This window comes from Myxocyprinus asiaticus, chromosome 28 (assembly GCF_019703515.2).
Source record: "Myxocyprinus asiaticus isolate MX2 ecotype Aquarium Trade chromosome 28, UBuf_Myxa_2, whole genome shotgun sequence".
NCBI lineage: Eukaryota > Metazoa > Chordata > Actinopteri > Cypriniformes > Catostomidae > Myxocyprinus > Myxocyprinus asiaticus.
The window spans coordinates 2,104,718-2,132,245 of NC_059371.1; the positions used below are offsets into that span (position 1 = coordinate 2,104,718).

At 37.3% G+C, this 27,528-nt stretch overlaps 1 protein-coding gene across 6 annotated transcripts in view; it reads left to right on the forward strand.

The window, feature by feature from the left end:
• The first annotated feature begins 8,058 nt into the window (after positions 1 to 8,058).
• The window catches only part of si:ch211-10d23.5 (uncharacterized protein LOC556599 homolog), a 33,199-nt gene continuing 13,729 nt past the window's right edge, over positions 8,059 to 27,528 (forward strand). For 5 of the 6 annotated variants that reach the window (XR_007893693.1, XR_007893694.1, XM_051661089.1 and 2 more), the window contains exons 1-8: positions 8,059 to 8,171; positions 8,581 to 8,606; positions 9,283 to 9,435; positions 9,513 to 9,635; positions 13,706 to 13,732; positions 25,576 to 25,695; positions 26,660 to 26,812; positions 26,890 to 27,012. Coding sequence is in view for 4 of the 6 variants with exons in the window: in XM_051661089.1 (XP_051517049.1) it covers positions 8,600 to 8,606; positions 9,283 to 9,435; positions 9,513 to 9,635; positions 13,706 to 13,732; positions 25,576 to 25,695; positions 26,660 to 26,812; positions 26,890 to 27,012 (706 nt within the window). In the remaining 2 variants the exon portion in view is untranslated. The remainder of the gene's footprint in view (positions 8,172 to 8,580; positions 8,607 to 9,282; positions 9,436 to 9,512; positions 9,636 to 13,705; positions 13,733 to 25,575; positions 25,696 to 26,659; positions 26,813 to 26,889; positions 27,013 to 27,528) is intronic. The other variant, XM_051661090.1, reaches the window with a different exon arrangement.

Genomic DNA, 27,528 nt, shown 5'->3' on the forward strand with positions numbered 1-27,528 from the left:
GATTTCATCTCCCGATGTGCCTTCCAAATCGAGTCCCCGGCTCGCAGTCCTGTCAGAGGCCTCAGTTTGAACAAGTAAGTGTCTTTTAATGTCTCCAGAGTCTGAGGATTTTGACTTCTTTGCCATGTTTACCTCAAAGAATAAATATGTAATTGGATATATCGAATCTCACCGGTTATAACATGAAAATAATCAAAAAACCAGCAAAGTGCGCAGAGCCAGCCGCTCACACGTCTGCTCCTCGCATGGCGTCACGTGACCCCAGGTAGAATGATTTCTAATCTTTTTGCGAGGATTGAGGTATATAATTTGTAATCTACATTGAGAACTGAGATGGGTCTGTATGAGCTACATTCTTTCCTTTCCTTGTTTATGTATCACATATATAATAGCCTTTCTCCAAGACTGAGGGAGCTCTCCTTTTTTAAGTGTGTGGTTAAAGGATCTGAGGAGTAAGGGGGATAATTTAGTGCAAAATATCTGTTTGAGGGGACTTATTTGCTTTTAACCTGGATAGTGCCTTGTCTAGTTCTTCAGATGTTATTTCTGCCATTAATATTTTATTTTGTTCTACACCAATTGATGGTAAGTCTAAAGAACCGAGAAAATGAGTAAGTGATAAAGTGTTTATTTGAGTTGGTTGGGAATAAAGGGTTCTATAATAATGTAAAAAAAAATTTTGAATATCCTTTATATTGCTACTTGTTTTCCCTGTAGTCTGATTTTTTATACTCTTCACCATATTCTTTGTTATTTGTTTACATAGGCGCCAGGCTCAGAGTTTCATGGCTCTAGTGCCAGTTTCATAAAATATCTGCTTGGAAAATTTGACCTGTTTTTCTACATCATCCTCATATATTTTATTGATTTCTTCTCTCACTTTCTTTATTTGGTTCTGCAGTTGTAAATCATCTTTCTGCCTGTGTTGATCTTCTAAATTTTTACGTTTTTCTTGTAGTTCCTGTAATTTTTTCTGTTTCACCTTTTTCCTCAGAGAAGTCATAAGGATAAGTTTTCGAATGATTGAACTTTCAATCTTCAAAGTGTTTCAAAGAGTTCCTTGAAATCTCTCTTAAGGAGTTCTAACTACTCTTTCTAAATATACATTTTCCCCACATTTAATAACCCGATTTACAGTTTTATGATTACTAAGTTCCTTATTCATACCAGAAACCGTTGCTCGAGGAAGGCAGCAAGTAGTGGTAGCTCTGTTGCCAAAGTTTCTGATTTCTGGAGTCACCCACTATCAGACTGCTGGGCTCGGCTGTGATCTGAGCAGTATGCCGCTACCTGCTCAAACTTGAGCACCTGCTAGCTGCAATGTTAGCTGCTGACTGATGTGATCTTTGTTCGATTACATTCTGGGTATCTTCATCCACATACATTAGAGGTTCAAATCTATTTTCAAGATGTTTCGGGGGTGGAACAGTACCAGTATTGGCTAGTCGGGTCATAGCCATATCAGGGGTGGATGATGCTAATGCTGCAATATGTGATACTTGTGACAGTCTGAGTCTCTAGCACCTTTGGGTCTAGCTCTTTGTTTATGCCATTGGTTTGTGCTCTCACTTTCACCAGTTACTTTTGGCACCTGTACTGCTGGTTTATCTAGGCTCAGTATAGCCTGTTGAAGAACACTAGATTCAGAGGACTCACCGGCTGAAGGCTGTGGGGGTCCAAGGTGACGCTATCCTGTGTGTTTCTTCAGGGGTGGCAGTACCACAAGTATGTTTGTTTCAAGAACTGAGATCTTTTGTAGAAGTCTGTGGCAGTTTGTACAGCAAGTGGAGTTTGATCCGAAAGGCAGTATTTTAATTTTCTTCTGTCTGTGTGAAGGCAGCTGTGTTGTCCCATTTCAGGAGTGTAAACTGCCAGCAGTAGGAGGCTGGCAGACCACTTTGATAGAAAATCCCCTTTTTGTAGTAACATTTTAGCCCCCAAACTCTCTGGTTTTACTGTGAGTGCCAAATTAGGTCATTTGAGCACTGAGATGTATTGCTGATTTGAAAATCAGAGGTTAAAATGCACAGAGCAGTAAGCAAAATCGTTCCAGTACAGTAGTGAAGCAGGAAGTCTGACAGAGACAACAGAACACAACACAGCTGCATACAAGCCAGAGAACATGTCTGAAGAATTAGACATATGACAATTCGAGCAGGAAATGCATTTCTATGCCCAGCCTTATTTGTTTGGACCTGAATACTCCGAAATCAAACAGAGATGGAGGATGCAAGATGGAGAAGCTACAGCCAGTCAGTCAGAGAGTACAGGAGACTGCAAGTGTTTTGGAGGTTTTGCATGTTTTGCTTACTGAAAGTAAACTGGAAGAACCAGAGAGAAGGATGAAGGGTGCCATTGCAATTTTTCCAGTATGAAATTAAAAATTCTGAGTTAAATGGGAGGAAGCATGAATCATCACAGCAACAAACTCCAACAGAGCGCAGTGTGACTTTCTGTCCGGGGTAAAGACAGCGCTCTACACACTGGAGAAGTGTGCAGACCAAGGCCGTACCCATGTCTTGAACATTTGGGGGGGACCAAACCATTTTGGGGGTGGGGGGTCGTGGGTGTTCTTAGTCCTTTAAAATAGTAAATTCAGTAAATGCAATAGTTTTCTGAATAAAGGTTTTAAATGCAACCAAAATTTTATTATTTTTGGTTTTAAATTATATGTTTTTTTAAGTTCACACAGTATAAGACAAACACTGTGTCTGCATTGCTAGCAATTAGACTGTTTCAGTCATAATTTCTTTCTTTTTTGTGCTTGTAACAGGTAAAGGATGGGCAAGGAGAACCGGCTGAACAGTCAACGTAACTTTTCAAATCAAACTCAACATAAAACAAACATAAACAAACACACACACATGCAGGGCGACCACGTGCGGCTCTCTCTCTCTCTCTAACTGGCGTCTCTGGCCCCCCATTATCTAGCTCTCCCGCTGCCCTTCCGGCCATTCTGTCAGTCAGTGGTCCACCCCACCTCCTGGGAACCTGGAGGAGAGATGAGGGGAGGCGTGGGGAGAGGGAAAGGGTGAGTGGGAGACACACAGAGAGAGGAGAGCGAGAGAAAAATTTGCTCGCCGGTTCCCGGACATGCTGTAGCCTGGCCCCCAACTGCTCCTCCGCCCTCTGCCGGACGACAGCTCGCTCCTCCCGGCAGCAAGTCCTCCGGCCCCAGGCAGACGGCCGTGGCTGCTCCTTTGGCGGATGGCAGCAGCGAGGACTCCGCGACAGCGCATCCCTCCTCCCTCCCAGGTTTTGGCACCACTGTAACAGTTAAAGGACGGGCAAGGAAGAGGCGGGAACCGGTTGGCATTTTGCACAACAGTGCCACATCTGGAAGGGCACAGACCCACCCAAGTATGCAACTGCTTAGTCATATTTTGCACTCTGTCCATTCACCTAGTTGCTACTTTTAACTGTCTAGAATCTTTTTACAGCAGTTTCAACGTCTTGAGATGTCCTCAGTGTGCAATGTTTCGAGAAATAATTTTCAAAAGTCTGCCTTAGTAAACACCCTGTTTGCGTTGCTGTACTGAAACCCCTAGTGAATCAGCTTGTATCATAGTAGTACTATCATACCATTACTATTTATGCAGTATGTGGCAGAAATGGTAGTGTGCTATTTTGAATGTTTGTTTTCCCATAACCTTTAGTCATAAACAGATTACAGTTGTGATATTTCAGGATAGCTTATTCAGTGATATCTGTCAAAGGATACCAAATTTTCAGCATGCCAATCCATAAAAAAATTTTTTTTTAAATCACTTGACAGCACCAACTGCCTATTAAACCTTCTGAAGCAAACATGTATGAACGGCGCGGTCATGCTTTTCTTAATGATGGATCGGAAGAACCAATCACAGTCATTTTTGATTACAGGATAGGGTGTTTTATTTAATCATTTTCTAGAGATTAAAGCAGGATTTCCATTTGTATCTCAGATACCAAACTTTGGAATTAATTGATTATTAATGTCTCCAGTAAAAAACAACAACAACAACAACAAAACGTCTTAAAGTGTCATGAACATCCCCTTAGTTCAGCACCAATCGTTCACACCTCAGACTGAAAAAAGACACTAGATATGGAAGGGAAAATATGTAAAAAGAGCTACTTTCCAAACACACTCAGAGATGGCTGAATATTACATTATTAGTGGAGATGAAAAAAAAAAGTTTTGGGGCACTTTGCTGTATATTTATCAAGGGACAAATTGTGAAGACGATTGAACAGTTTGCAAATCTGCAAAAAGATTTTTGCAAGATGTTTTGTTTAAACTTTTGATAATGAAGTGAGAACAGCACTCATTACCATCAAAGCCAGCAATGATTAATTCATAGATATGTATTCTTACAAGGAGTATTTTGGGTTTAATAGTTAAAAGTTCAATTCTATTGACAACATTTGTGGCATATTGATTACCACAGAAAATAATTTGGATTATCCCTCTTTTTCTAAAGAAAAAAATAAAATACTTCCAGTAAGGCAAACGGATCAAATACACAAAATATTAAAAACACACCGTTTTTCAAAATTATAGCCACAACACTTAATACAGCATAATATGTTTTAACATGACTCCAGTGTGATAAAATCGCTAACTAACGTTGTCTGTGTAACGTTATCCAGTATTTCAACTCTGGTAAGTGTCAGCGGTCCTACTCGATCCCCGGCATGGGAAAGAGCAAAGAGGCTATAAAAGCCATGTGGCTAGTGCGTCTCTTAAGGCCAGGAGAGGTTTACACATTGCACAGCTATCACGTACCCACTGCCTACAGTTCCATAAGCCTATATCCCGGAAACTTTTACACAACATAGTAGACCAAAAATAGAGTTGACATGACTGAGTTTTTGGGTTTCATCATTGTCTTCTCTTTTTGAACAAGCCGTAATGTTTTCCTTATGATCAGGTGCAAGATGAGAAGACGCGATGGAAAATGAACATCGTCTAAACAGAACAGCCTCCCCAAATACACAGCTGCTTTATATTTGGAGCAGGACGCCGGCCATCCAACAAACATGCTCGCTTCGGTGTGGTCAGAGGTGCAGAAACCATATATGCAACGTATGCAACGCATATGGGCGCCATATAAAGGGAGGCGCTGGTGGGAATTCTCAATAGAGATTCTCTCTGCTTTAATGCAGCTCACCACACAACCTCTCTCATATCTGTTCCGTTTTTGAAATTCCGTCAGCCAGGCACCTCTGTCACATCTGCGTGTAAAGTGTGCTCATACATGAGGATTTGATTTGTTTTGACTGTGACTGGATGTAAGTGTTCCTTTTCATGAATAATGTGGAGAAACGCTCTGAATCTACTGACGTACATGTGTACTGTCCTACCAATCATAACTCAGAGTTTAGGCATATACCTCATTTTTGTGATGTTGCTTCAGCTTTAGTTTAGAGGAACGAAGAACGAAATGGCTCATTAAAACAAAAACATAACCACTTTCACCTTAACAATAAACATAATGAGTGCTATCATTGTTTTTAATGATGTGCAACCTGTACATATCTGTTAACATCTCAAAAAATGTGTTTTGAAGGTTTCATGACCTTTTAAATTTTGAATGCTGCCCAATGGAGGATTTTGCTTTTGAGGCCAGTAGCGCCGCCTAGAGGATAACACCTTTTTCTTTTTTTTCCCCTCTACTATTTTTTTATTATGTATTATTATTATTTGTATTATTAACGAAAGACAAAATCAATACAACTAAAAAGGCATTCATTTTACAATCAACGAAGCCAATCTAAAATGAAAGACTCTGCACGAAATAGTATACCATCAACAAGTGAAATGAATGAATGAATGAATGTTACACTTATAAAGCACATTTCTGACACTACACTCAAAGTGCTTTACATAGTGAACAGGGGGTCCTCCTCAACCACCCCAGTGTGCAGCATCCACCTGGATGATGCAACAGCACACATAGTGCACCAGTACACTCACCACACACTAGCTATCAGTGGAGAGAGTAGAGAGATACAGCCAATAAATGGATGGGGATTATTAAGAGGCCTTAATTGATAATGGCCATTAGGGGTAATTTGGCCAGGACACCGGGATTACACCCCTACTCTTTACAAGAATTGTTCTGGGATTTTCAACCCTTGTGCATCAAAAAGTTACTCAGAGGTCCTTAGAGGGCAAAAATGTCAGTGTCAAAAAACTGCCATAATGATATTATATATTAATATTATTTTCCACTTTCAATGAGTTATTTTTTTTTAAACAACATCAGTCCTGATCATAACTACCAAATATTCATTAATTTTCAGGATTTTAACCCTTTAAGTGCCAGTTTGTTTACATAATGCCACTGTTGTTTTTACACACACTCAATACACACATACAAAACACACTCTGACATCCATACCAACACACCCACACAATTTTAGCTGCATCATTTATTCAAATGATGGCCTGCAGTGCTCTATAATACAGCAAACAGAAAATAGGAAAAAAGCATACATTTGCTCCATAGGATAAACATGAGAAAAATGGCGCCATCTGGTGGAAAAGATTACAAATGTAAATTTTGAAGCCAGGGCTCTAGAATGAAAGCATAATATCATAGAATTCATGATTTTATGCTTAATGGCACTGGGATCAAATATTGCAGCTTTAATGGGTTTCAATGGAAACATTTTTGTCCTTAAGGTCCTGAGTGTTACTATTTAGTGAACACAGTGTATTATAGATGTATTATAGGAACTGAGGTTGCAATATCAAAATTCCCCCCAAAATACACACCTTTGGCAAAATGTATACCGTTGGGATTAACACAGCCAAAATGATCGAAAAAACAGAAGTTAAAAAGACAAAAATGTCCCTAAGGTCGCACAAGGTTTAATAACCACATAGAGTCAAGACCTTAGTTTAGTGTTTCATCTGAAGAACGGTGCCCCTTTACAGTATAGTGTCCCCATCACTATACTATAACTACACTATAACACCCGCTGCTGGCCTCACCAACACCTCTTCAAATGACAGGGGGCATCTCCAGAGCTTTTACAGCAAATTATTTTTAACAAATATATCCAATAATTTCAATGCATTTTTATTTTTCATTCTTCTCAGGGCTTCTGTATATTCTTTTAATTAATTCTAAAATACTATAAAAAGGAGTATTTTATAATATCGTGGGGGAGATTCGAAAAATCTGTGTTTTGGCAATATGATTATATATTATTATTATTATTATTATTATTTTAAGAAAAGGTAATAGGCAATCCTTTTATTTGTACCATATTTTATATCTTTCAAAGAGAAAGTAACATCAATCTCATCTTTTTCTATTAACCAATCCTGCACTCTTTTCCAAAAAGAACAATTGTAAAGAGATGAAAACGTTCTAGTGTTTCTTTCACATGATATATTCTGTGGGCAAGTTTAAAGGATACCTCTTTAGTTTTATTTGTTACACAGTAACGATTAAAAACTCCCCACATATTTTCCCAAACAAATGAGAGAAACATATTTACCAACACATATTTCTATGATGGGGTTGAAATATTAACAAAGAGAGATCTAATCATCTGATTTCTACACTTGACATTAATCACATACATTTGATCCAAAAACAAATGTTTAGAAATCTCACTACCCACATCATGTGCTTTGACTTCTGAACAGAAATAGCTCTGATAGAAATGGAGTTCACGACAGTATTCTTTAACTGGTATATGACGATTACATTTAAAACATAGTTCATTGCTCAAACACTGACCAACTAATAATATATCAGAATCAAACCACTGTCTAAAAACAGTGATCTATTTTGCTGCGTGATATACTTATTGTTCCAAATGTAAACAGTGTGGAGAAATGGTAAGCACCACATCAGAAGGACTTGCCTGTTAAAATTAGATCATTTAAGAGGTATTTTGTTAACATCAAAACCAAAGCTAAAAAAAACATTAATACCACCAAGATGTTTGAATTAATAGTAAGTGAAAACATTCCACATAAAGCGATTATTTTTAACAAAGTTCTTTAGCCAATTACATGAACTGACAACGTGGAGAGTAAAACGTCATTCAAAACGCGACAGACGCGTGCGTCGCGGAGGAAAGCGATTCATCTGCTCTTTCTCTCATAAACGCTTTAAAAGTACGATCGATCACCGTGAAGGCAAGACATTATCAGTATTTGTATCAATGTAAGTTTAACATTGATTGATTTGCATTATTCACCATGGTAACCATTGTTTTGCTTCTTCTTTTAAACAATAAAATAAATATGAGATCTCCCTTATACAGTGAAGCTTTCGGAATCTTATTTTATTTTGTGTGTGATTAGAGTGGTGGCTAACACCAAATGATGTTTGTCTGTCTGTTTGTTTGTTTGTTTGTTTGTTATTTACATGGCGAAACTAATACCAAATTACCTCATTTGTAATATAGCAACAGTAACTGTAGTAACTATGGTGTTTTAGCTGAAACTATACCAGAGATTATACTTTGACTATACTTTAGTAAATGTTTGTTTCCATGCCAAGATGAGAAGACACTTTAAAGTAAACTGTTTGGTGCCTGTAATGTTTTTGTTTGTTTGTTTGTTTGTTTTAGGCTTTGGGAGTAAATAGTCATGGCAGGTGAGTAAAATAGATCTAAAATATAAACATTTGAACATGTTAACAACAATGCAGACGAATAAGTTAAACAACAGATAGTTTTATCGCCTTTCACGTTGTTCAATGATCTCATATTATAACTGCTGCTGTTAAATCTAGCATGGATTCAAAATAAATATGTGATTTATGAATATCGCTTAATATTATTCCTGCGTTCATGACAGATCAGTAGAACAACTTGTACAAAGTTTTTATTCTCAGCTAAGAAACTTTGTACAATTTGTACAAAGGTTGTATAGACTCTTTCTTATTCAAAGCACCGGAGCAGTCAATGGTCCAATGAATTCAAATATTTTTCATGAAAAAGTTTAGTACGACCCATACAACATCCCCACCAGTATCTCACAGCACTTTTTAGTAGGAGACAGTCTAAGGTATCTGGATGTACTGTGTTTTCATTTCATATTTACATGTAATCATTTAGCAATATCTGCAGTATCACACTGCCAAGTTTTAAGAGTGAGCAAGAAAGAAAGTCAAAGATAGAAGATATTTTTTCTTAAATGATGTGATGGTCTCAGCAGATTAAGTGGACTTTGGAAGCTCATTCGAGCACAGTGGAACAGAGACAGTGATATGTAAAGTGTAACAGTTTCATGGATCTTGTTTTTCATGTGTTTTTGTGTTTGTGTTGTAGAGAGACACTTTGTGTTTGCTGATGAGAATGAGCTGTTTAGTCTGATGAAGGACATCGACTGCCTGTACTGCAGGAATCCAGTCCCTGCATCTAAACATCACCTCGAAAAGAGACACCTCAAATTCGCCATGTATTACAAAGATGCTGACATTGGTAATGGACCAGTAACCATTTAATTATCGACAGTGCTCATTAGCAGAGTGACTAATATTGTCTGTTCTTTGTGATAGGGAAGTTCTCTATTCCCTGTTACTGTGCTGATGGAGGGCATGGCAGGAGCCACTGGCATTGCCCAATATGCCCTAAAATATTGCAAAGGACACAGGATTACAGAAACCACATCACCAATCACGGTTTGTGTCTATTAAAGTACATTTTGTGTTGATTTCTGATAATGGAGCAGCGTTTACTAGTTTTCCAATCGTCATTATAACATATATATATATAGGGTGAATGTAATATCAAGGATGAATTAGGACTAGGGCTCTCAGTTTATTTATTTGGTACGATTAAGTCGCAATAAACTAAATCATGATTAAAAAAAAAAATCACAAATTAATTCATGACCTCTATCCAATGTTTAAATTCTGAAATAATGAATTTTCCTACCATCGCAGTATTTCGAGCTTAATCTTGTGCAACCCCGTGTCCTCATGCAAGTACATTGTGTTTAGGCTTTGCTATACGCTGCACTTCATTTTATTTTATTTAAACTGACTGATCTCAGTTTAGGACTCTCTGGGCTGTCATTAAAGGGTTAAACTTTCGAGTCATGTGACAAAACAAAATGGTGCCGATCTCAGTTATTTTTGTCTTTGGGTGAAATGCCAACAAAAGTACATCTGGTAAGAAATCTCATTAAGTTTTTACATTGACACCTGCTTGTATCAAAAGAGTAACACTTCTAGTTTCATAACGATATGACAAAAAATTGCAGTGATTTATCACGAAACATCACACTGTTAAACACGATGACCTCCTGTGAGGACAGTGAGCCTTAATTACCTTAGAAATTATATATTCACTGCATTATCACATTGAGAATCAGTGGGTTCATCCAAAAGCTGGAAAATGTTGCTTTCAGATGCTTTATATGGAGTTAGAATGAAAATAAGGTGCATTTCAAACTGTTCTGAGACCAGTGCAAACAGACAGCACACTGGAGTTTAAATAATTCACTAAATAGGGAGGAAGGGTGCATCCTATAGCTTTCAATGCAGCTAAGTGCATTCACTCTTAAAATCCGACCAAAGGTTCAGTTTCAACATGTTTGGCAGACATGGGACAATAGCTACATTTACGTGCACCCTCATAATGCGATTAAACTGTTGCTCATGTAAACAGAATGTTGCAATTATGATATCTGCTCTGACCAAAGTGCGCTTGCACCAGGGCTGCAAACGGGTAATGTTATGCACAAGTTCAAAAACATAACAAATAAACAGAAGCTGCACTTAATTCTCGGTTTCATGTAAAGCAGTTTCTTGCGCTGTTTACCAGCAGTGGTGCTCCCCAACTACAGAATCTATAGCCCCATGGCAAAAGAAAACATATTTTCCCGAGTTGTGAATGTCCTTTTGCAGTCTGTATTGAATGTTGATGAGATAAAAAGACTGTATACAGCAAAAAAATGGCAAGTACATCTTTCAAATGAGTTTGTCCTCGCGGGCGGAACACAACAACATCCAGCGCGTGTATACCAATTCACAAACAAATGACTTGTGTGAACTGATTCTTTTTAGTAAATCAAAACAGACAGAGCAACCAGTGTTGTCTGACAAATAAATGACTCTTATGAACCGATTCTTTTTAGTGAGTCAAAACAGTGCATCCAATGTAGTCGAAAATGTCTCAGGTTCTTAAATCGTTCAAAAAGACTCACAAACTGACTGACTCATTTCCCTTATGCTAGGCTGTATTTAAAGCTACATATTTGCAACAAGATATTTTTTGTAATAAATATTATTTTATAAAAAAGCATTAAAACATCACATTTCTCCACAAATAATCAGAGTATTAGCAAATTGTATGTAGAGATTAAAGAGGTTTGCCCAAATCATGTAAACATCTTAATCTAATTATTCCTTATACTCTGATCATTGCAATAATTAGAGTATTGGTGTACATGTAAACATAGCCAAGGATAATTGGTACACAGATTGAGAATTTATAATGTATAATCTCATTTTAACATGGTTAGCAGTGATTTGATGATGCTGGCCATTAATTTGAACCAGAATTATTTATGCTGATTTCTGATTGGTAAAATGCTACAGCACTGGCTATCACTTGCTTGTTTGACAGCGCAAAGAGATAACACTGACAATTTGTTGCCAAAGTAGAAAAAAACATTGTAACGTAATAAAAGTCATAGTTTTTATTTGTATAGTTTTTTTATTTGTGCTTTTCCCAATATGCAATTTTGCTTTACAGAAAATCCACTGTAATGTCTGTAACGTCTCAAAAACATGAATAACCAACACTCCTGGAAACATAAACAGTTTGACAAAGAAAGCTGTCTTTAGCTTGATATTATTTAAAATTTCACAACTTAGTCCAGCTGTCCACATATGAGGACATCAATTTTTAGGAAAATGATTTGCTCTGGAATGTATTTATTTTTTGCTTGTTTATTAGATGCTACTAAACTCCGCCAAAAATTAACGTCCCTTTTTCAGGACACTGTATTTTAAAGATAATTTGGTAAAAATCCAAATAACTTTACAGATCTTTATTGTAAAGTATTTAAACAATGTTTTCCATGCTTGTTCAATGAACCATAAACAATTAATGAACATGCACCTGTGGAACGGTCGTTAAGACACTAACAGCTTACAGATGGTAGGCAAATAAGGTCACAGTTATAAAAACTTAGGACACTAAAGAGACCTTTCTACTGACTCTGAAAAACAAGAAAGATGCCCAGGGTCCCTGCTCATCTGCGTGAACTTGCCTTAGACATGCTACATGGAGGCATGAGGACTGCAGATGTGGCCAGGGCAATAAATTACAATGTCCGTACTGTGAAACGCCTAAGACAGCACTACAGGGAGACAGGAAGGACAGCTGATTGTCCTCGCAGTGGCAGACCATGTGTAACAACACCTGCACAGGATCGGTACATCCGAATATCACACCTGCGGGACAGGTACAGGATGGCAACAACAACTGCCCGAGTTACACCAGGAACGCACATTCCCTCCATCTGTGCTCAGACTGTCTGCAATAGGCTGATTATGCAGTTTTTATGTGAACACTCATGCCATTGCGAATAAACTTCTCTCATAGCACGCACGAACATGCAACAGACATCAAGAATTTCAGTGGAAAATGACGTGAATAATTAAGTTGTTTCTCACCATAAATTGTTTGTCTTCAGAAGACTTGGAATATGACACATGGGCTACTTTTATGATACCTTTGGATGCTGTTTTAAGCTTTAAATTTAGCCCCCATCAACTGCAGTTGTTTTGAGAAGATGGCCAGTTATTTTAATGATTTTTTTTTTCCGTATTGTGTTTCATATAAGAAAATAGTCATACGGGTTCAGGTACTCAAAGTAATCTACTGCAAATTAGTAAGAATTTATTTAAAAATTGCAATCAGATTACATTACTGATTACTTCATCAAAATGTAATCACATTACTAGTTAGTTAATTTGTAGTTTCTTTCTAAAAAACTTTTTGCATAAAAGGTTTTGTTTGTCTTCTCAACAAATTCAAAGTAATGTCTATATTTCCCTCTTGCTCACTGTCATGCGCAAGTCATCCATGTTTTTCTCCCTTACAATTACTTGTAATGGGACCCTTAAGCTGTCACAAAAATGAAAACAGATGTAAACATGAACATAATTCATGTTTTAAATGTATTCTACATAAATAAGATTTTACAAATATGTGTAACCTAAGTGATGTACTTGATTGTAATTAACTTAATTGAATATCAGTAACAGTAATCTGATTACAGGAATTTATAATACAATGTGTTACACTACCTTTTTGCTTAAATTATTAAAGTAATTACTTTGTAATCCGATTACACCCAACACTGGTTTGGAACGATATGAGGGTGAAAAAATTGACAGTTTAAATTTTTAGGTGAATTATTTCTTTCAATCTGTTATTTTTAATTAAATAATGTGATCATTTGTCCAGCTGATTATTATTCATTTCACCTCAATAGTCCCTTGCAATTTGGCGTTTTCACTCGTGGAATAAATTAATCATGGCTGACTGTGAATAGTGCATTTCTACAATGACATCGGTAACTGAAAACTTTTTTCACTTATCAAAAAAACAAACGTGACATTGACCATGATACTGCTGTACAAAAAGTCTGATTTCTTTGTTTCCATTGAAGCACTCCAGTTTTTAAGACATGTAATAATACCATTCAATTCTTATCTGTTTCATGCAACCACAGGTGTTAAGATGACCAAGAACAAACCAGGTGAGAAATGGCTTTTAATCATTTTCAGTGGTGTTCAGGATTTGTAGAATTACTGACTGTGTCAAAACTGAAAGGCAGCTGCCTCACTGCTCAGTCAATAGACTATGGAGCTATATTCACGACTAAAGTCTTTGAAGCATAAAAGCATGTCGAATTGCTCTAATCGAAAAAATAAATGCATTGTATTATCAGTGCTTGCGTTTAAATGTGTTGTATTTACAGTGCATGCATTTTGGGAGGCTGAAATTTAACATGGTTGTATTTTTAAGCATTGAATATTTAATTTGGAAACATTTCACAACTAATTTCATTATTAAAAATTAAACATTCACCTTCTAAAGTTCATTTCCAAAATATTCAGTTCATTTGAAAACACCATCTAGATTTTTCGACAGGTAAAATTCAGCCCGTTCTATTTCGCTTAACAAAATCCGCTTCCTCAAATTCAGTGGTTCAAATTCGGTTGGAAATTCAACCTTCCTCATCCAGGAACTGCAGGAAAAGCAGCAGAGTACCGATGCACAATCTCCATCTGGTGCTATGCGTTCTCACCAGTAGGTGGTGCAATGCGATCGGGTGTTGACTGCTGAAGACCAAAGTTACAGGTAGAGAGAACAGTTTCAATCTGAAATGAAATGAGCAGAAACAAGAAAACAAGAAAATTTAATAATAAATTACAATAAAAATAATAAATGAATGAATGAAAAATTAATTAGGCCTAAATCAAAAAACAATAGGCCTAACATTGTGCACGAGTTGGTACAAAGTGGCTGCATGATATAGTATTAAATTCAGAAGGAATGATGTCGATGTTATACTGTACAGGGACGTTGTCTATCTTGGCGCGTCCTCCCACATTCCTTCTCTTTACAAACTCTCATCTTCCTCTCTGACACAGATGGGCGCTGTCACGTGCACATTGTTATGCATTGATGATCAGTTTATGCAGAGTGCAGATCTCCGCTTAATCAGTTAATGTTTGTACATTTACCCTATGTTAGTGCTTCCACCATTCATTCAGTTCATTGTGCACATGAAATTGGCCTGCCAACACATTAACCTCTTTATACTTTTTTAGTCTTCACAGACCCTAGAAGCTTGAAACATTGCAAACGCACATTTGATGAACAAAGCAGTGATTGTGTAAAAACAGTAGAGCGTAGCCTCCAGCACAAAAATAATTACAAAACTATGTATTTCTGAAAAAAGAAAAGAACGTTCGCAACTTCACACGTAGAGAACGCTCTTAAGAGCTAAGACCGATAGTTATCGGAAAAGCACGCAGCATTTGTTTCTCATGATCAATGCAGTTGGCTGGGAGCGCTCTCCGTTTCAGTTTTAAGTGCTTAGAAGCAATGGCAGCTTAGAAAGAAATGGCATGCAAAGAAAATGGTGCAAAACAACGTACATAAATTAAGAGAAATGTTTCAGGGGCGGCCCTTGTCATATTTACAATGAATAAGAACTCACACACGTGCTAAGTCACACACACACACACACATTTGTATTTACTAAATCCAACGTAATTAAACACAAATTTTGTTATCCAAAGTCGTTTTGGATCTGTTTTACCTTACCTCAAGGAGAAGTGTCCTGTTAACACTGTTTAATGAAGATTCATTTGACCACAGATTTTAAATTGGGCTGTTTCTTTAAATGTTGCAATTCATATAGTAGTTAAATAAAATCAGCAGATGGTCAGTTAAATAATAGAAGTCAGTTGAATCATAATCGGTTGTTACATGAGATAAACAAATGATAAAATAAAAACTGCACTTGATTATTGTTGATTTGTCTGTCTTTGAATTGCCTATGAGAAAACCTGATACAAATTTAGCACAGCATTTATTTTTATTTGTTTATAATTTCATTAGAATTAAGTGAAATATATTTGGGGTATGGTTTATGATTAGCATTAACGACATGTCACCCATTGAAATCGGCTCATTTTAAAATTAGGTTTCATTTTGCAGTTTATTTTAACTGGCAAATCTGCTTGTGCACTCATATGCTCTTAAGCCCTGGCTTTCAAATAATATCTCTTTATGAGATTTTCGAAGGATCATGTAGTTCGGGAATTTTAATAACATTTCATCAGTCTGATTTGATCTCAGTAAATTGTTGTATGATTGGCTGTGAATAATAAGCCTTTCAATGACTGCTGCAGTGACTCAGAAAAAGATCAAATATTTTTACCTCTCGCGGCACCTGTCGCGTAGAGCCGTGCACGTGAAAGTGGCAGGATATTGGGTGCACAAGCACCACTTGCGTGCCGCCTTCATGCAGCTAGCAAAAGTGCCCATGACATTGAAAATGAGCTAGTTACTCGTAAAAGCGAACATTCTAAAGGCTTGCTAGTGTGTAACGGCCTTTAGAACGTTCACTTTGATGCGTCCCGTGTAGACAGCTTCAAGCCGTCGCGGCGCATTGCGCACCTGATGTAGACAGCAACATTGATTATGCCAGACAATTGACCAGAAGTCTGAAAAAAAGGACAGGCTCAAGTAAAAGTGGATGCGGTCAGCCTATTGCTGCTCGTGGCTGTTGTTTGTGTGTTGGATGTTAACTACTTCGATAGAGACAAAGTTTCAATTCACCAAAACCATATCAATATTTTATTTGAAATAAACTATTGTCTAACTACATTTTCTAACAGGAATATGATGATTATCATGTGAGCTATTTTGGGTGCAACAAAATGCAGTTTTATTTTTATTTGCAAACTATTAGTATATTCTGGCAGATTTGATTGAGTGGACAATCAACACAACCTGTGGTGCCAGCGAGAGCGCCCTTGGGTGTCAGAAAGGAAGAGGAGACGATGAGAAAGGTCATTGACATTTTTCTGCTCTCTCTGGTTTTATTTGATCTATTCATCCGTTTATATATCTATTTTATGCATTATTATTATTATTATTATTATAATTATTAACATTGGCTGGGTTCCCCAAAGCACTAGGACGTTAGTAGCACTTTAGTACTTAATCTCTAAATCACGTTTTTCTAAAAAGCATTGTTATCTAAGTAGTTCATAAAAACGTTCATTAATTAATGCTCTTGAACCGCTCTTAAGTCAATTAAGTGCAATTTAAATGTATCTTTCTGGCATCTTTCACAGTTTATCAAAGACATTGGGACATTTAATACATTTTATTCATATATTTTGATCATTGGAAAGCCATTGTAAACTATTTCAGAGGATTAAAAAAGTGTTGAAAAAATCGCTATGAAATCAATAGACAGTCTCCGCAGTCTGTGAATGCAACGTGATAGGTCTAAATGTACATGACACGTAATCAAGTACAACATTATATTAGCCTTTGTTGATAGGCATAATTGTGATTATTTAAGAAGACATGTGAGTAATGTGACCACACAGTTTAAAAATTATATAATCTTAATCATATAATATCACTCAAAGAAACTTTTGCATGGACGGAAGATCACTTTACACTGAAGGTCCCGGCCAGACTGAGAATGGTTATTAAGGACTGCAAAATATCTACATGCCTACACAAAGGATGTCTTTTATAAAGTTGATGGACTGAGTAAGTCATGGTGTATTTTGTTTATGCGACCTCCGAAAGATTAATACACACTTGACCATTCGAGAAACCGTGGCGCCTGTTTTGTTCTTTTTGTGCTGGTTCCGCCTAGCGGCTGGAGCTTGTTTTGTGGAATAAAATTCCTTCGGTACAGTTATGGATGAATCTGTTCGTTCTTTGTGCATATGCCTCCTGTTGGCTGGAGTTAATTTTTTGGAGTATTTTTAAAGTACATTAGAATGATTACGTCATCTGCTGCACTCATAACAGCCAGTTCACTGAACAATTGTTTATCTGTCTGAGGAAACTGAACGACTTTATATCAGCTGGAGTTTGTTTTGTGGAGAAACACACCTTCAAGACAGTTCTGAGAATGAATCTACACGTTCTTTGTGTTTATTCTGCCTGTTGGCTGGGGTTTGTTTTACAAAATATTTCTGTTGTGTAGTTTTGCCTCACAAAATTTGTGCAGAAGCACCGGACTTGAGCAATCCGATGGCAAAGTTGTCGTTGGGGCTCTCGCATGTGTACATGGACTCTTTGAATTTAGAGGGATTGACGCCGGTTGGCGCTGTCGTGCGTGGGGTGAATGCGCACGTTTTTCTTTTTCTCTGTTTGTTTTGTTCGGTGGTAATTTTGGGGTTTGATTGTTGCACTTATGTGGAACGTGGTCCGTGTAATTTTGTTTTTGACACAATTTATTTTTTCTATTATATCAATATATCAAATGTTAATATGAGTGGATTGTCTCTCTCCACATGGAATGTGAATGGGTTGGGGCACCTAAAAAAAGAAGAAAGGTTATTTATTTACTTAAATGTAAGAAATATGATATAGTGTTTCTTCAAGAAACACATCTTTTCCCGATGGAAGCTGAAAAATTTGGGAAGATATGGGGTGGACATGTTTTCTTTAGTGCTGGCTCAAGTAAGAGCATGGGGGTCATTATATTGAGAGATAAACATCTACAATTCAAATGCCTCAAACAGAGTAAAGATAAATTAGGGAGAATCATTATTCTTTTGGAGAAATTCAGGGGCAAATTTACGCACCTAATGCTGATGATTGGGGCTTTTTTTAATAGATCTCGAAGGAATGTTGCAAGCTGCTGGCACCACTCATGATATAATATTGGGAGGAGACTTTAATCTATTGATGGACTCAGTCCTTGATCGTAGTGAAGCAAAAATGCATAAGCCCACTAGAGCAACACTGACTCTTCATAGGATGTGTAAAAATCTTGGTCTTGCTGATATCTGGTGACTTTTAAACACATCTGGTAGGGACTATACATTTTTTTTCATCAGTTCATAAGATTTATTCTAGAATAGATTTTTTTTTTTTTATATCTAAGTCCCTCATCTCATCTGTTGTTGATTGTTCAATTGGAAACATTTTAGTCTCAGATCACGCCCTGGTGAGTTTGGGGGTGTTGCCACATATGGAGAAAAAGAAATCCTATAGTTGCCGCTTTAATGTATCCCTTTTGCAAAATCATGATTTCCAACAAATGTTAAAGGCTGAAATCAATGTTTATATGGAGACCAACTGGTCCTCAGAATCTTCTGTGGGCGTGGCTTGGGAGGCACTTAAGGCAGTTCTTAGGGGTCGGATCATACAGTGTGCCTCATTCATCAAAGAAATCCAAAGCCTGAGAACTCGTGGAGTTGGAAGATAATATTAAAAGTGCAGAGGCAGAGCTGAAGTGCCGAATGCCATCTAATGGCCTCAGAGAATTGACTCGAAATACAGATATAATGCTATTTTGTCATGGAAAGTGGAGTTTTGGTTATTCAGGGCAAGACATATTTTGAGTTAGGGGACAAAGCAGGGAAGCTTTTGGCTAGATATATAAAACAGAGAGAGTCTTTTTCTACCATTCCCTCAGTGAAATCTACTGGTGGTGAAATTGACCTCAGCCATTGATATTAATAATGCTTTTAAAGAATTCTATCTTGATATTTATAGTTCCATGTCTTCGTCTTCTGATGAGGATATTAGAAACTTTGTGGAACCATTAAAACTCCCTAAACTGACAACGGAGCAAAAAAATTCTCTTGATTCTGAGATAACCTTGGAGGAGCTTGACGAGGTAATTAAAGCCTTGCCTACAGGCGAAGCTCCGGGGCGAGATGGTTTTGCCACTGAATTGTTTTAGATCTTATGCTACAGAACTGGCTCCACTTTTGTTAGTTTATACGGAATCATTAAAGAATGGAAAGCTTCTGCCAACCATGACACAAACCCGGATCAGTCTGATTCTTAAAAAGGACAAAGATCCAAGTGAGTCCAATTTCCCTGATCCAGCTAGATGTAAAAATCTTTGAACAGATTAAGTAATTTTTGAAAAACGGATTAAGTAAAGTTATGACATCTCTTATACATATAGATCAGGTGGGGTTTATTCAGGGCCACAGCTCTTCTGACACATTAGGCATTTCATCAATATCATGTGGTCAGTAGCGAATGATCAGACTTTGGTCGCTGCCATCTCACTTGATGCCGAAAAAGCGTTTGATATGGTAGAATGGGATTATCTTTTTAATATTTTGGAAATGTACGGGTTCGGGAATACTTTTATTGAATAGATTAAGTTACTTTATAGACACCCTGTAGCAGCGGTACAAACAAATGAACTATTTTCAGATTATTTTACTCTGAATAGGGGCACTCAGAAGGGTTGCCCTCTCTCCCTATTATTGTTCTGTCTTGCCCTGGAACCATTAGCAGGGAAGATGATTTTCCAGGTGTGGTGACGGGAGGTATGGCGCATAAACTTTTGCTTTACGCAGATGATATTTTATTATTCATCTCTGACCCCACTAGATCTATGCCTTGCCTCCACAGAATTATTAATTCCTTTTCTACGTTTTCAGGATATAGAGTCAATTGGTCTAAATCCGAAGCTTTGGCTCTGACAGCGTACTGCCCAGTAACTGCTTTCCAGCCGGGCGCTTTCCAGTGGCCCAAACAAGGCATTAAGTATTTGGGCATCTTATTCCCAGCAAAATTGTCTGATTTTGACCCCTTAATAAAACGGTTTTCGAGCGATGTGGACAGGTGGGCTTCATTACATTTATCTATGGTTGGGAAAGTTAATGTTATTAAAATGAATTGTATTCCAAAATTCAATTGCTTCTTGCAGTCTCTCCCTGTAGATGTCCACCTCTCTTATTTCAAGCAATTCGATAGCATAGCAAAGTGCGTCATTTGGAATGGTAAGCGTCCCAAATTACATTTCAATAAGTTACATAGGCCAATTGACAAAGGTGGGCTAGGCCTACCCAAGATTTTGTTTTATTATTATGCATTTGGTCTCAGACATTTGGCTCATTGGTCGCTTCCACCTGAGAGAGCCCCTATAGAACAGGAAGTTCTTGCCCCTATTTCGCCATTGCAGAGCCTCTCTATCAAATTAATTGGAGAAGTTAAGTTACATCCCATTACCTTGCACTTGAACCCAGTGTGGATAAAAGTGTCCAGACTGTTTAATTCGGACACTTTTTTAAATATTGCCTCGAGCATATGGCTGAACCCCAAATTATGCATCATTAAGTCCCCTTTTTGCTGGTCAGAGTGGATTGGGAGGGGGGTTACTACACTTGGTGACCTATATGAGAATGGAGTTTTGAGATCCTTTCAAAATTTGGTTAAACTTTTTGGGATTCCTAGATCTCAGTTCTATAAGTATTTACAGCTGCGCCACCTGCCCTGTACTGTTTTTGGGAGTGGTTTACACCCCCCTAAAGCGGCAGATACTCTGGGAGTGGTGATTACTGCTTTTGGAAAAGGTCATGAGGCATCAGTGTATTACTCCTTGCTAATTCTGAGTTTGGGGGACGGATCTTCAACTTCTCTTAAGAGATTATGGGAGAAAGATCTACACTTGGCATTGGAGGAGGGAGTGTGGGTTAAGATTCTAAAAAACGTCAAATCTGCATCTAGAGATGCAAGGGTTTGCCTTATGCGATTTAAGATTTTACATAGAGTCTATTGGAACCCCTCTAGATTGCATAGGCTTGGTCTTAAAGACACACCCACCTGCTGGCGATGTCAATCAGAAGATGGAGACACAACCTATGTCTTTAGGTACTCACATTTCATTTTGCCCCAGACTCTGTATTTTAGGTGATGGGGCGGACATTGATGTAGGGGATAAGTACATGAAGAATTGGATCCTGGCTGGTTTTATGATAGGCAGGCAGGATGGAAGTCAGCTGAAGCGCCCTCGTTTTGTGAGTGGTACGAGGAGATGGGCAGGGTAGCGGCTTTGGAGGAGTTGTCATATAGAAGGCTAGGCAACATGGATATGTTCATCAGGAGGTGGGGTGGCTATTTGGCCTTTTTTGGAGGGCTCTTGGGGATGGGCAGTGGAGGGAGAGGTGTTGTTTTAAATGTGTGTGTTGTAGCCTTTTTGTTTTTGAATGTATACTTTCCATTATGTATTTCTAAATATTTTCTATTGTTTTATTGTCTTTTTGTGTGTCTTTGTCAATCATGTTTGACCACTGGGGGATCTGTTCGTGTTGGGTGGGGGGGTTAATGTTCAGGAGGGTTGTAAATAATATAAGGGTTGTAAATAATATAATGTGATTCTATATATTTTTTTATTTTTTTTATTATTATTATAGTTATGTTATATGGAATCAATAAAACTGTTAATACTAATAAAAAAAAAAAAAAAGAAAAAACATTTGGGGGGCCTCCAAAAGAAATGTTCAGTGTCTAGAACCAGCCCTGAATCACTGATTGCTGTGTAGGTAGACATAGGCATAATAAAGTAGGGTGACCACAGTTTATGAAATTAATATGTAAGATGCAATTATTCCATTAATATGATTTGCTGGAACATATAATTTTTTATTTAACATTGTACCATGGTGAAAACTGAGCCTTATTTATTTATTTGTGTTTCCTGAACTACGTCCTGAACTACGTCAATATCTGCGAATAATTCCAAAGGATTTTTAAAATCAGAAATGTAACTGACAGACAATTTTTTTTAAATAAAAATTCAAATAATCTTATCTAGGCTAACAGTATATTCATTTCTAGCTGAGACATATCTACCTATCTTCATTTGTAAAAGTCAAAGTTCAGTTTTCAGTTTTTCTAATGTTAGATAAAAAAAATACAAAAAATACATGTAGATAGGCTCCAGTATCTTCATGACCTTACATAGGATAAGTGGGAATATATTAATGTCTATTTAAAAAAAGAAAAAGAAAAAGAAAAAGAAAAAAATATATAAGGCTGCAACTTAAACTTATGATCTTAACTAATGCCACTCATTATTTTACATAGAGAATGCCTGTTTTCCAAAACAGCACTTGGATTGCTCGTTATAAAGTAGAACTTAAATGCTTCATTACGTGAGCTGTCTTGTCCAATGCTGAAACCTTGGCCAATATGTTCAGGAGTTTGTCTTCTCAACATGACAATAATGCAGAAATACTGAAAAGCTTTGACATAAGTAACCTTGTCGAGACGCTGAAAGTTAATGACAATCACAGCATTTAATAAAATAAAATAATGATGACATGGGTAAATGGGGTTTCAGATTGATGCTCACCTTTATAGAGATTAATGATAGAAATGTGTGTATGTGAACGCATGCAATGTGAATCATAATAAGGGTCTCTAATGTTGCCAAAAGTTTGTTTCTTTTGCTGAAAACTGAATGCACACAGTATTGTCATTTTCTATTTCATAAATGCATCGCACATTTATTTCTTTTCCTAAATGAAGTTTTTGAATCAGTGAATGTAAAACCTAGTGTAGTACTTTTTGTCAGTTAGTGCAAATTGTCCCTTCATTTACCTGTGCATTTGTCTTCTGGATTTTGGAAAATAATTATGTAACATTCTAAAATAATTTAATCATATTTTATGACTAAATATTAAGCCTAATATTTGGATATATTAACAGGCCTACCAGCTCCATTAATATAAGTGTCATTAATTTGTTTAGGCTAATACATTCATTATAATGTAATGCGGGGCTAAATAGAAAATACATTTAGCGCTACAAAATGGTTACATTTGTGAATGGGAATTGTTGTTAAAGTTACAAAAATATGTCACTTTTTTGTGCTTCAGTTCTTGAACACAGTTTTCCCTTGGCACACAAAGCCTTGTTTCTGGCTATGGTTTTCCAATGATCCAAATATATCAATACAAGTTATTAAATGTTCCTTATTCTCTGATAAACTGTGAAAATGCGATAAAGATACATTTAAGATGCACTTAGAACTTTAGAGCGGTTCCTCTTTAATTTTCTTAGTTTTTACTTTACTATTTTGATGCTTTTTGGGAAATGCGCCGAAGAGATTAAATACTACTTTAGTGATACTAACGTTCTACTTAATGACTTGGGAAACCCAGCCATGGACAAATAAGTGAAATGAGACAAAGTTTTCAATTCGTGACTGGTCACCCTACTACATTATATGTAATGCCTACCTACACAGCAATCAGTGTAATATGTAATAACCTGGACAATGTATCGGCAATCTTTTAAAAAAATTTTTTTTAAAAGCCAATTCATTCCACATACTAGTCTGCGCTTCACTACAATGTAAATGCATCCGCTCCACGTGGACCAGTGGATCGCGCTGTGCACAGCTTCGCCACACCTTTTGATGGAGATTTTGATAGCTGACAGCTAAATAAAACAGGCTGTGTGTCTAAGAAATAGGTTAAGGAATTTTGCATGCAGATGCAAGGGACATCAATAGGCCATTTCTAAAACAGACAACTAATATTTCTCTGGCACACGTAGGTTGTAGTACCCATGCCTACGCAGAAGAATGTTGGCATGAAGCCCTGTCTATAGACCCTTCCCTGACTAGTACGGTTTGTGTCACAGGCATTCCTTAGTCCAGTTGCTTAAAGAGAGAGAGATAATATGTAGTTGCAATAAAAGTTGAGCAGCGGTGAAATCTGTTGCACGGCATTGAGGAACTGATGATGATGCGGGTTGACCAATCAGTGGAAAGGTGTGTTTCATGCCCACCCACGTGCAAATCAAATATGTATCTATTTTCTACCCATGAGCAATTTTGAAAAACACTATCAAAACGTACACGGCTGTTCTCTCTACCTGTAGCTTTGGTCTTCAGCAGTTAACACACAATCGCATTGCACCGCCTACTGGTGAGAACGCATAGCACCAGATGGAGATTGTGCATCGGTGCTTTTCCTGCAGTTCCCGGATGTGGAAGTTTGAATTTCCAACCGAATTTGAACCACACTGAATTTGAGGAAGCGAATTTTGTTAAGCGAAATAGAACGAGCTGAATTTTACCTATTGAAAAATCTAGATGGTGTTTTCAAATGAACTGAATATTTTGGAAACAAACTTTGGAAGGTGAATGTTTAATTTTTAATAATGAAATTAGTTGTGAAATGTTTCCAAATGAAATATTCAGTGCTTAAAAAATATCAGCCTCCCAAAATGCAAGCACTGTAAATGCAAGCACTGATAATACAATGCTTTTATTTTTTCGATTAGGGCAATTCGACATGCTTTTATGCTTCAAAAACTTTAGTCATGAATTTAGCTCCATAATAGACACTTTTCCACCATGGGGCTGAACGGTTCTCATTGCAGATCCGTGCCGATCCAGGCCACTTGTCACGTTAATGATTTCTTTTCACTGTGGTGCTGCAAAATCAGGATTAGAATGTGCGTAACAAATATTTTAGTTGTTATTTTGGTAATGCTGCTGCAAGAGTTGGCGATGCTGTAATAAGTAAACATTGGAGCAGTTGCACTGTGGAGGATGATCACATATTAAAGTTTTTAGGACCGCTATATTTCCTGATTTTTACATCGCTAAAGAAGAGGAAAACACAGCCCATGTCACGAAAAGGAAAGCAAAAAGAATATGCTGAGGAGTTGTGTACGCCACCGGACAAAATTCTCAGATTAGATAAAGACTGTGACAAAGAGGAGGGCATGGCTGGGCTGTGAGGACGCATGCCCGTCGCTGAATCATCCTAATCAGCCGGGAGGGATATAAGGACAAGCCGGAGATGCCAGTTAGAGGGAGAGAGACACACAAATCTGTGTGTGTGCGTCTGTGTTTATTTTGCAGTTTGTTATGTTTGAGTTCTGTTGATTAAAGTTTTACGTTGACGGTTCAGCTGGTTCCCGCCGCCTCCTTGCCCATCTTAAGAACCTCGTTACAAAGACATTTATTGATATTATATGAGTTGGCAATAGCTTGAGAGGTAACCATTGGTAAACATTGATTCCAGTTTTAGGACTGCTTTTTTCCCCCTGATTTTTACTCAGCTAAAGCACAGGAAAGACATGGCCAATGTCGAAAAAAGGAAAGCAAAGAGAAGGCGGCAAGAGATTTACCATCATTTGCAGAGGAGTTGTGTATGCCACTGGATATTGACACGCAGAAAGGTAAAAGATCCCAGACGAGCTAAAGAGGACGTTTATTGATGTAATATTATACAAGTAATGTATTGATATGCGAGTTTTAATGTGTTGGCAAGCGTAATCTACCTCGCTGATGAAGGCATGTTGAAAAATATTGTACTATACTAGAAAACCATCATCATAAAATCATGAAGATACACTAACTTACACTAGTTTTTTTAATTATCAACTTCACCCAAATATTAGTGAACTTGGCCAGCTACCTAGGAATGGGGTTACCTGACAAATGACCAATCGTGGGTCACCAAAGGCCACCATGCCGAGAAATCTGGGCCAGGTATGGTTTGTAATCGTACGTACCGAACCATGCTCAAGTGGAAATGCTGAGGTAGAAGCATTACTCGGCGTTCGGCCCAATGTTGGAAAAGCACTTTATGACTTCACAATGAGCGTTTTATGATTCAATGCACCTCACTTGTTTCAGATAACCTTCAAAGGCACCATAACCAAGTGAATATTTAACCCATTAGGTGTCCTCTATGGCTATTTTTAGCCATTCAGGGTGTGGTTACATCTAAACCACTATGGATGATGACCTTTGACCCTTACTTATAATTCTACATGACTACTCTTAAATGTCATTGCAACTTTTATTTAAGACAATATAAATTCAACATGATTATGAAACGGGTGATGCACCACAAAAATTGGGGATATTTACGACAGATGTGTAAAAATCTCTAAAGAAATCATTTTGGAGGAAAAAATTATTGGGAATAATTATATTCTTGTTTTGAAGTAAAAATAAACATTAAGATTTTTTTCTTTTTTCTATTTAAATATTTATGCCTCAAAGGGTTAATGATTAATTTAAAATATTTTTGGGGGGGGTAGAGACAGAATCATAATTTGAGAGAATTTATTCATACATAAATGTTGCTTTCGATCTCTCAACAGTTTTTCATGTGTTTTTGTGTCTGTGTTGTAGAGAGACACTTTGTGTTTGCTGATGAGAATGAGCTGTTTAGTCTGATGAAGGACATCGACTGCCTGTACTGCAGGAATCCAGTCCCTGCATCTAAACATCACCTCGAAAAGAGACACCTCAAATTCGCTATGTATTACAAAGATGCTGACATTGGTAATGGACCAGTAACCATTTAATTATCGACAGTGCTCATTAGCAGAGTGACTAATATTGTCTGTTCTTTGTGATAGGGAAGTTCTCTATTCCCTGTTACTGTGCTGATGGAGGGCATGGCAGGAGCCACTGGCATTGCCCAATATGCCCTAAAATATTGCAAAGGACACAGGATTACAGAAACCACATCACCAATCATGGTTTGTGTCTATTAAAGTACATTTTGTTGATTTCTGATAATTATAAATTCCAATTATAATTATAATATACTGTGCATGTATGTGTGTGTGTGTGTGTACAAACATACAGTACTGTTCAAAAGTTTTAGGCACTTGTGAAAAATGTTGCATAGTGAGGATGTTTTCAAAAATAATACATAAATAGTTTTCATTTATCACTTAATGTCATACAAGGTCCAGTAAACATAAAAAAAGTTAAATCAATATTTGGTGTGACCACCTTTGCCTTTAAAACAGCCCCAATTCTCCTAGGTACACCTGGACACAGTTTTTATTGGTTGTTGGCAGATAGGATGTTCCAAGCTTCTTGGAGAATTCGTCACAGTTCTTCTACCTGTTTAGACTGTCTCAACTGCTTCTGTCTTTTTATGTAATCTCAGACTGACACGATGTTCAGTGGGGGGCTTTGTGGGGGCCATGACATCTGTTGCAGGGCTCCCTGTTCTCCTATTCCAATCTTTTCCATTTGCAAAAGTA